Source organism: Acanthisitta chloris, unplaced genomic scaffold, assembly GCF_000695815.1.
Source record: "Acanthisitta chloris isolate BGI_N310 unplaced genomic scaffold, ASM69581v1 scaffold36385, whole genome shotgun sequence".
NCBI lineage: Eukaryota > Metazoa > Chordata > Aves > Passeriformes > Acanthisittidae > Acanthisitta > Acanthisitta chloris.
The window spans coordinates 6916-18133 of NW_008672703.1; the positions used below are offsets into that span (position 1 = coordinate 6916).

An 11218-nucleotide genomic window follows, 5' to 3' on the forward strand; every position below is an offset into this window, starting at 1 on the left:
AAAGCAAGTGGCACTTGTTCTACTTCTCACAGAACCATATATTCTAAAAATGTAGCATTTTGTTTCAGGTCTTTGATTGAATGGAGTTTGAGGACAGGGATGAACTTTAAAAGGTTAGTAGCTATGGAGTTTGTTCCTAGCAACCTTATCAGGAGATCTCTTCCCAGTTTGCTAAGACTGACTGTGTCAATGACTAATGTGCCTGCACATAGCTGGAAGGAGAAATTCCCGAACACTAACCATAAAGAGGTTGCATTGACCCATTTCTCCCCATTACATTACTTTCTTCCTTCCAATCAAGCTACTGCTGTTATCACCCTTGCAACACTGAGTGGAAACTAATGCTCAGAATTCAGAATTGAGAAATACCACAGTTGTGCCAGAAAACATCTGTTGAGCTTTGCTGGGTAAAGCACCCTCTAAACAAAACCACCAAAAAATTAAAAAAACAGTTAACGACTGAAAAAAAAAAAAGTCATGAAGTTGCTGCAGTAAAATACAGAAGAAAGTTGGGGTTCTTTTAAGTCAAATCAGCACCTTGTTTTATATTCCTAAGCTCCTAGAGGGTAAGCTTAAATAACAGTCTTATCACTATAGGAAGAGTAAGACTCATCCCTTAGAAAACAGGCTAAGGGTGTCATCCCCTCTTCACCCAAATCCATCAGCTTGGCAGTCAGAATGGGTTTTGAAGCCTTTGCATAAATTCAGTTTCAGTGGTTTAACACTTGCTAATAAAAAATTTGATACAACCTCCTAAGACTCATGCAGCCATCTGGGTAATTTTGCTGGATGGACTCAGGATGGCTTAGCTTTCAAAAAATCAGGTGTTCTCAGGCCAATATGGCCAAAGTAGAATCACAGTCTAGTAAGACTCAATACAGTTATCTGCCACTGCACAGCACAACTCACACATTCTATTTATCATTTTAAACAAAGCATAATTAACCCAAGAAGTCCATGAGGGCATCTGAGGACAGGCAATTGAAGGGAGAAAAAAAAAAACCAACTAAGCCTTTTCTATGAATATTCTGAATACTAGCTGGAAGGCTGAGAGGCTTTTCATACACATTTTCAAGGCAAAAAACACCCTCATTTATGGGATTTGACCAGGTCACAGCTGATGCACATCAAGCAGAAGCACAAGAAGGTCAGTCCATTAGTGCTCTGCCTGGGTGCACACACAAGAGGCCATCCATGAACAGTCCATGTTCCTGCATCCTACCTGGCATCAGCTCCACCTAGTAGCACTAATGAGCAACCTACTGTCATCTCAGCTGCTGCAAAATAAAGCCAAATACTTCAGCGAAGTCACAGTGCTTGTTCCCAGAAAAGGCCACTGACAGTCTCACATGAGGCACAAACACAAGTGACAAGCAACAGGGCAGAGCTGGCTGAAGGCAGAACAAGAGATGCTGCAATGCAGTCACAAGGAATTTATGTACATGCCCATCTTGAGTGATCTCAGATGAGTATTTCTAGCAGAGATGGAAGAACAGCCACTGGTAGCAATGCATCTTCTACACGTCAGAGCAGGGATCAGGAAGGACAAAGTTGGTCCATGTTTCACATGTCTCACAGGCCTCTTCACATCTACATTGTCACCTGAGGTATGGGAGCAGTAATGAGTTTCCTCCTCTTTCACTGACAAAGCAGAGCTTATCTGTTTTCATTTTCAGAATTGATGCTCTCTGAAGTCTCTGTTAAAATTAAAGAATGAATTTCTTCTTCCATAATTAACTTGTCATAAGCATTCACAAAAGACTCATCCTTTGCACAGCTCTGAAAGAGAGGAACAACACTTTTAGTAGTGCTTCTTCATGGTAAGTGTTGCTTTTTCAGCTCCAAAAGACAGACCCCCTACTCACAACATATACCCTATATTGTGGTGAAAAAGCCAAGATAGCTGAGTAACAAACTGTGCTTTTCAGACATGGCTTAGTCCTGGTTGACAGAAGAGTTTTCCTCTCTGGAGATGAGGAACTAAGGGTTAGTCCCCACCTTGAGAGTGCTTCCAGCTACAGCTAATGGGTGTAGCTCACGCAGGAGGATGGACAGTGGAGGATGTACACACTTAATACCATTTTGACTGAGACCCTGAGCACAGAGAAAATCAGAATAATACTTAGAGGCAAGAACATAGCATTGCTTGGGGCAGTAACAAAGCACTTGGCAAAGCATGACAAACAGCTACCATACTTATGGTCCTCATGGCCAAGAGCCCCATCTTAGAGAACAATATACACTGCCTCATGTCCAGGTTTGAATTAGAGCTTTTCAGTGTACTTCCTTTAGGATTTTTATAAAGGGCTATGGAGATAGACTTGTTTAGAAATAAGTTTCCATAATCAATATTATGTTCATTTTTTTCCCCAAAATAAGGTACCATAGCAAGTCTTTCAACCTTGAAGCAGCTATAGCTAGTTCTGTTCCTTTGCCAGTGAGAAGCTAAGTGTCCTGATTTACTTCATAGTTACTGACTATGATAAATGTGGAAGTGCTAAAAATATAAGTTTCTGGAAATCAAATATGAATAGCTTTATTCAGCATCATAAATATGAGCAACTAGCAGAAAGACATGAATGTTCAGCAGAAGTAGCTTAACAGAGTTGCAAAAACAAACAAACAAACCTCAAACCACAACCCACAAGGCAAAACAATTCTGACAATCAGAAAACCCCCACCCAAAAAAACCAACCTGAAATACATTTAAGGAGCTAGCAGTATGAAAAAACAGAATGATGAAATTTCACTAGTGTAACTAGAAAAGTATATGCAGTTTGAGGGGGGAATAAAAAACAAATCTGTTTTGGGTAATTGTTTCTGAACAACTCCTACTACTGTAAATACTTTATCTTCATATGATATACAGTTGGTTTTAAGATAGACACAGGTAGTAGGAAAAACAACTGGAAGCCTAGAGATCCCAGTTCAATAGATTAGTTAGTCCAACAGCTTCTTACTAACCTGGGAATCCTCATTCTGCTCTCCAAACATGCGCTTAAGTATTTCTCTAGGGTCCGGAATTGGTGGAAGAATTAATATCTTCAGCCTTCATTAAATTAAAAAGAAAATATATTAATTTAAAAGTCACCAAAGTCATATTTGGGTGCAGTCAAGAAAATCTGTGGCGTCAGCTTTGGCATCCCTGGCCAGTCTTCATTCTCTGTGTAACTGCACCAGTTTCTTATTTTTACTCCTCAAAGCAAAAGGAAATGGGAACACTGACAGATTCTAAGTAACTTTCACTCTTGACAAAGACAGCAGCCAATGTAGACTTTTCCTTAAAACATGGTAAAATATACTTTAGCTTTAAGTTTCATTTTGACTTTAGACTTCATTGCTTAAAGAGACAGGCTGCAATAGCTGTGCAACAAGAATCTCACTGTACAGCTCTCAGCAATGCTACCCAAGTGCCATCAGGGCTTGTATGTGGTCTATAACTCTGTCAATTGCTTGTTATGCAATACATGTCATGGATAAACCAGATGCTATTGAAATATGCCACATCATGGACAGTTACCTGCAAGAGAGGTCAGTTGTACCAAGTCAAAGACCAATCAGAATTAGTGGACTGCAAAGAAAGGGAGAGTGTTACTTACCTTTTTAGATAAACTAGTAGAATTATTGTAGATACTGCTACTATTATTGGAATGGTGATTATTAAAACAAAATGCAATGTCGAGTCTGTATTCTCACCTGGAAAACAAACATTGTAGAAACTTAGGGATGTTTTGAGAGGCTTTTGAGGAATAATGACAACAAATTCATTAATTCATAGCATCATAGAATTTAGGGGTTCCTTTTTAGATAAACTAGTAGAATTATTGTAGATACTGCTACTATTATTGGAATGGTGATTATTAAAACAAAATGCAATGTCGAGTCTGTATTCTCACCTGGAAAACAAACATTGTAGAAACTTAGGGATGTTTTGAGAGGCTTTTGAGGAATAATGACAACAAATTCATTAATTCATAGCATCATAGAATTTAGGGGTTGGAATGGAATGTACAGATCATCTAAGTCCCAACACCTCCCCACTAGACCAGGCTGCTCAAGGCTTCATCCAGCCTGGCTTTGAACACTGCCAGGGTTGAGGCAGCCACAGACCCCCCGGAACAGCCTCAGCTTCCTCAGCCTGTCTTCATAGGGGAGATGCTCCAGTCCTCTTATGAACTTCATGGCCTCCTCTGGACTTGCTTCAACAGTTCCATGCCCTTCATGTGTTGAGAACACCAGAACTGCCAGCAGTGTTCCAGGTGGGGTCTCATGAGAGCACAGAACAAATTCTCTAATTTGTTCATATACTCAATACTTTTTCAAATGCACTAGCACTTTCATAGGCAAGGAAAGACTGACTTTTCAAAAATGAGATTATAATGTAGATGTATTTGGCAAGAACATGCAAACCAGCAAGACTCAGGCCTGGAAAACTGGCCACGCTGGAAAGAGATCAGTGCACAGTTACAGGGATGGTAACACCATCAACACACACAGCCATACCGGCAGCAACCGATGGCACTGCTGAAGGACTAGAAGTCTCTTGACCTCTTTTCACCCAAAATTAAATAGTTGCATAGGAAGACTGTCTTTGGCTGCCATTTATTTAGCAGACAAAAAGGTATTAGGATGCCTTACAGATGAAGAATAAAGTGCAACAAAACACAGGAACTGCTGCTCTCACCAATGCTCGCTTCTTCACTCCAGTCACTGTAGAACTTGGTGCTGTAACACTCAGGCTTTAGATATGCTCTCACTTTGATGGTGTACTTGGTATTAGGAACAATGCTAGGAATTGATGCAGAATTCTTTTCAACCTAAGGTAAAAGGAAAATGTAATTTGTTTTGGGCAATTACCAACGTATTCCCAGTCATTTCCAAGCCTATTTGCACTGTGCAGCTAATGTGTTCTGAATGTTTTGAGAGATGATCTTTTTATGACTACTGAACCTCATTAAAAATGGACATTTAACCAGTACAGACTGCCTAAACAGTGATTTCAACGCTAAGATTTAATCTCATTCACTGCCACATCTATTATCCAGCATTTGGCATCAATGATTAAACTAAGAGCCCGTGCCTGGAAAAGTGCCTTTTTAAAGATTTGCTTTTCTCTTGACAAACATGTGTAACTTTCACTGCCTTCCCCAGGCAGGGCAGAAATGTTGATCTAATTTTGACCATAGCAAAGTGTTCTGTGATGCCTCTACAGAGAAGCACACACACTAGATAGGATGGAACTTCACTTATTTTTGATCCAAAATGCCAGTTTTGTGAGGAATGTTGATATCATTAGACTTTGAGGTAGAATAAACAACTAAATGTGCTCCACAAGAGGAGACTGCTACTTACTTTGAAATTTATCATGTTGTTTACTGTTCTGACCAAACAGTACAGTCAGTTTGGCTATGCAGATACAAGCCTGAGTATATCCAGACACTAAACTTGATCCTTTTCACACATACATTAAAATCAGTGTAGAGTTCACACCCCTTTCTTCCCCTCCATCCTCAGGCTTTTTACTTCCTTGCTTATCTGTATAAGATTATGTTCTTGTGTGCACCAGCAATTGATTTTTCTTTACAGTAATCAGGTCACTCTACTCAAGAACAAGGCTGGCACCTGACCACACACAGACCAAGGGCAGGAAAACCCAGCGCTGGCACATCAAAGCCCAGAGCCCTGAGGAGCAAACAGTGTATTTCCTAATAAGCATCATTTAGTTGAGTATATACTTCTTTATGGGACTGTTCTTACAGGGCTGCTTTGCCCTAACAAGTGATGATAAGGATTCAGAAGACTTGTATGATTTTTGGTGCACAGGTATTATTATTAACAAAAACCTACTGCATGAGAGAAAAACCTTCCATTCACACACCACTTCCAGCTGCTGCACCAGATCCATTCACAGGCAGCACATATAATTGTTCATTCTCAACAGCAAATATTTAAGTTACTGTGAATATCAACACCAATTACAAAAAAGAGACATAGGGGGAAAAAAAAAAAAATCAGTAATGAAAACTTACTATAATTGGTGAAGCCTCGTCCAAATCACCAGAGTAATATATAACTTCGTAAGATAAACAACTTTCTGGAATGGTTTCTGATTCACTCCATTTGACATTTATTTCATCATTAACCTTTGACAGTGTCACTTGTCTCGGTGTAGCAGGTTTCACTGAAATGCAAAGTGGAATAATTAGTTAAAAAGTCTATTTCACAAAAATTGTTCAAGTCCTGTATTGCAGATTATTACACTTACCAGTTTAGGAACAGAAAGAGGAAAGAGTTAGCACCAAAGAGTCAAGAAAGAATAAAGCCAACTAAGGAATAAGAGTAGAAGCGAGTGGGAAATGACCCTTCCACTCCCCAAACACCCACCCCCATGAAACAAATCTTGTCTATATAATTTCAAACCAAAGATCAACAGAAGAAGGAGCATCTAATTGAGTTGTCTCATACACACCTTATGAGGCGCAAGTTTCTCAAACACAACAATATTCTACCAAACTTCTTATTTTAGTTATTTTTCTATGATGTGGTGTTAAACTTACCCAGGGTGGTAGGGTTTTTACTGGCACACACAGGCCTGATGTCTTCAGAATCATCTCTAATCAAAATACTTATAGTTGGGTAAGTATTGGTGACTTTGGGGAAGCTAAGATTGAAAACGCAGCCAAAAATTCCTTGGTGTATAGAATAGTTGCTGCACTTCTTGTGGCTTTCCAAGCCATCAAACCTATAGGAATAAAAATATTTTTGTAAACTTCAGAAGAAAAGAACAGTGAGGGACAGGCTTGCTTTTAAACCTGTGTTATGAATTCAGGAGAATGATCTTGCATTAAAGCTGTGCTACAGCATACAGAAAACTAAAGCTAGGCAAAGTAAGAAACCTTTATCTCAAGCTTTAGAAAGAATATTATTTTTGTGAAGAGAAGCAGCAGAAAGGGGCAGGTTTGCTTTAGAGCAAAGCATCAGAGATAACAGCTGTTGTCAGCTTTGGTTCGCATTTTCTACATGGGAAAACAATTTCAAGGGAAACAGATATTTAGTAAGCAAACTGATTTGGACCACTTCTTGCCAACAGAAGTCATTTCTGTGATAGAATGAGCTATCAATCTCCTTTAGCTGTGCCTTGGGTATTGCAGCTCTTGAGACAGTCAAGTTTCACCTATTACCTGCATTTATTTTTCAAAATGTCAGTATTGACTTCCAATAACAGAGAAGCTAACACAAACTTCTTCCTCACTTCTCTTTGTTCCCCAAGCCCCAATGAAAATATGGAAGTAGCTTTTCCTCCCAGGAAAGCAGATTATTTATTTATTTTAAAGGAATATAGAGTAAATCAGAGCTTCATTTAGGAGGACAAAAGGAGTGACACTCCCCTACTTCATATCTCAATATATAGGCATGGGAAGCCAAACCTTCTGTCCTGTTTCCAGCACAGACCTATTTTTTATCCATGCTTCCCACCTCCCTGCCCCGGGGCTGATGAGGAGAGAGGCATCCAGAGCAGGCAGCTCTGCATGGATGCATCAACCTGCTCTCATACACCTCAGTCTCAGCAGTAGTTACTGTGCACTGCCTGGATTCGTTTCTTCTAAGCTGTCATTGTATTTGTGTCCACTTTGGATGAAAACATACTGGTTTAGATGAAAATATCAAACAATCATATAGAATGGCGATAATTTTTCAGGCAATTGTTTACTCACTTCTGGAAACCAAAATGAAAGAAACCCACCCAACCTCACCTGCATTTATCTTTCAGTCTAAAAATAAAGTGTTTGCTTAGGTTTTGGATTTAAAAATCTAAAAATTATTATTCTTCCTAAGCAGTATGAATTAAAACACTTTGCAGTCACTGAAGCTAAATCTTCCATTAAAATTAAGGGGCAAGGTGAAAATATATAGCTCAAATCTAAAGCATTATTCCAGTGAGTATCCATATACCCCAAGATTCAGATTTTCAATGCCTCATTGATCCTGTTCTTCTAAAAAAGAAAAATTTGAGTAGCAGTCCAGAGAGAGAACAAACAGCCATCCCTGTATTTAACTAAAAGAGCAAGTTTTCTGCTGTTTGCTGCCCAAATGCCTTGAAGTAAACAGCTACCCTGTGAGTACCACTGGAGAGGAAGAGGAAAAAGTTTATGCAGTTAGTTCAAGACAGACAGAAAGCTAATTTAAAACTACCACATGGGGTTTTCAAAAAGAAAACTTCACTATTTGTACAGAAGCCAATGCAATCTGGCATTTCACAAGCCCCATCAAGGTGTTGAAGTATGCATAGATTAGCAGGCACAGATATTGATGCCAAGAGTTTGCTTACACCACAACTCTGTTCCTTTGGAACAGGAGACTATTTATGGCAGTCCAGCAGGGATGATGAAGAAATTATGTTCTTCATAACTTTAAAGGTGAATCAGTTATTCAGGACATCAGAGGTAAACAAAACTACTGCTAAGAGTTATTAATGCTCTCATGCTGTTGCCCAATGGTTTATGAGCCGACATGTGCACAATGAGTGATTCTGACTCAAAAAGCCCATTTGGTTGGGCTGCAAAGAAAGCAATTAATATACTGGTCTAGCTTCTCTAGACCAATAGAACCTCCAGAACCTCTAGGTTCTTCCCTCTTTGAATCAAATGCCCAATTAGAAAAAAAAAAAAGGCAGTTACGTTAAAATGGACTACAGAGGCAGACAGTGCTTCACATGACAGTTATATCAACTTGCCAAAATGTCTCAGGCACAGCAGCCTCTGACCCTTCAGCAGTGAAGTTTTGTGTTTGACAGGACCAAACACTGACTTATATACAATGTCCTGGGACCTTTCAACGCAACAGGAAGTAGAAAAGTAGAATGCAGTGTCAAACTAAGAAGTAGTGCTAAAGCACTTTAGAGTTGGGAATAAAAAGCTCTTACAAACCAATAGAACAAGGTGTAGTTGGTATCACTGCTTGCATTCTCCCCAGGATGCCATGTGCAAGCCATGTACTCCAAATTGTGCCAAACACAGCTCAAGTTAACAGCAGCAGTACCTGGAACACCTGCAAGGCAAGTTGGAAAGGTTCTCTAAGATTTATTTTGCCAGCAAAGTCTTGTCCCCTCTTTCCAAAACATCCCTTTTTACATAACTGAAACTATCTGGAAGGCAAAAATAGGTTGGTTACCTCTCAGACTGCACTGCCTCAGCACAGAAAATTAAGAATTCCAGTTGTTTACAGCTTGCAATAGCTGAAATCTCAGCAGAGTAACTTCTAAATGCAAACTAATCACAATAGCAAGTCTCAGTTTTCACCATGTCTGAATTGCCGCACACAGATACTTGATGCTATGGACGAGGTGTTGAGTCAGGAAAATATTTTGTGCTATGAATCTACAGGTACTTTAAAAAGGAGTTAAAGTAACTGGCAATTACAGGGAAAACTAACGAAGCTAAGTGCAATTACAGCCATCAATGTTAACTATAATTAAATGCTGACTATTTTAACTTTCTCCAGGTACAATATTAGTTTCTTGATATCCTGGATACGGAAATATCTGTAGGTCTTAAATATGGACCAAAGCAACACTGCGTAAGTCAACTTTTTAGCTGAGACCCATATACCTCTAGACATTCAAATTCAACGTACTGAAAACTCACATTACATAACATAAATACAAATGAGTATGTAGCAATTGTGAATAGAGAGGTTGATGTACCTCCCACACAGAGCAGTTATGGAATAAAGTCTTTCATACTCAATCTTGCATTTCTGTATGGTACAAGTCCTTTATACTCTATTATCACATTACAGCATAGTGGATATTTTTTCCTTGTAACAAGCAGCAACATCTCCACGAACTAAAAATTAAATGCATGTTAAACCCCAAACTACCTTCAGCTACTGAACTTGCATTCTCCCTGAAGCTGCAACTAAGAGTAGAGGGAAATGAAACTCATTTTCCTATTCCAAGAAGTACTTAAAAATATTTCATCCACAAACAGACTTTTAAAAGCCCCAGCCTGTTTAGTACATGCTGTCCTAATGATCTGCTTCCCTGATTTTCCAGAATACCCTTTGGCAGACACACAGACAGGCCTGATAAGGTCTCTGACTCTCCTAACCGCATGTGGTTTTTGTCCACGTCGAGTCACACTCCTGAGTTAAGACAGACTTTTAGGCAAGAGGCTCTGTATCCTTGCTGTACATCCTAAGATCCAGCATTCAGTAAAATACATTACCCTTGAAGTCTGCTTCCTAACAGTTTTGCTGCAGACTCCTTACTTCTGCATGTCAAGAAACAAAACATACTTTTTCTCCATTCATTTTGCTGTGCAGAGTTTTGTAGACCCCAGTCATCTCTTTTTCAAAAGACAGAAGCCTACTATAATTAAGTCATTTATCCAACAAGTTCTTAAATTTGTTAGACTGTTCCTCAAACATATATGAATGTAGGGTTATTTTAGGGATTTCTGCTTGTACAGAAAAATCATACAAAATAAACTGACTCAGCTGCTAGTCATGAAGGCAGCAGGGTCAATACAACCTAAGTTCTCTCTTATCCCACAGCCACCACACAGCAGGGACAAGAGGAATGACAGCAACGACATCATTTTTTTTGGAAGAACATTTAAATTTTACAAACTTGCCCATAAGGTTTTAAGTGTCAGAAGACCCCAGTTTTGTTTAAATGTGGTATAATCATTCTGTTTAAGCTTTATCGATTGAGCTGGCCCTTGTGTCTGGTACTTCTCTATGGTATCTTCTTGAAACAGCAGAGAAAAAGCTGAGTCTTCTCAGGCCAAGAGAGACAGGTCTGCCTTGGGTCTGGCTATTGCTCGTGTTACCTTTTGGCAGAAGGGAGGCCTCCACCCACTGGCTGGGCTCACTGGTGTTATCATGCTTGCATTCACTTCTCACTTTGAAACGCATTTCCTCATTCAAGAATGCATCCGTCACACGGAAGTGACTCTTCCTCCATTCCTGGATTTAGATGCGGGAAGAAAACCAGAGAATTTGGCATACCATCTCAGACACGTGGGAATTCCTGTTAATTACAGCCCCTCATAAAGATAGCAGCTCAAAGCCAAGTGAAATCAACATCCCACAGTGTGAGAAGCCTCAACATCACTTAGCTTTGTTTCTTCCTCACTATGGGCACGCGGAACTCAAAGGAAAACTACTGTTATTCCCATGACCAGTACACATGAGCAAAGGCTACACAGCGATCAAC

At 39.5% G+C, this 11218-nt stretch overlaps 1 protein-coding gene across 1 annotated transcript; it reads right to left on the minus strand.

The window, feature by feature from the left end:
* Positions 1 to 1656: 1656 nt before the first annotated feature.
* Positions 1657 to 10962, minus strand: IL13RA1 (interleukin 13 receptor, alpha 1). Its single transcript, XM_009074624.1, has 8 exons — positions 10833 to 10962; positions 8928 to 9048; positions 6558 to 6742; positions 6030 to 6181; positions 4685 to 4817; positions 3600 to 3696; positions 2965 to 3049; positions 1657 to 1779 (listed from the first exon to the last, which is right to left on the minus strand). Exons 1-8 carry the CDS (start codon positions 10915 to 10917, stop codon positions 1657 to 1659), a joined length of 981 nt encoding a protein of 326 aa, XP_009072872.1. The 5' UTR covers positions 10918 to 10962.
* Between the last annotated feature and the right edge of the window lie 256 nt (positions 10963 to 11218).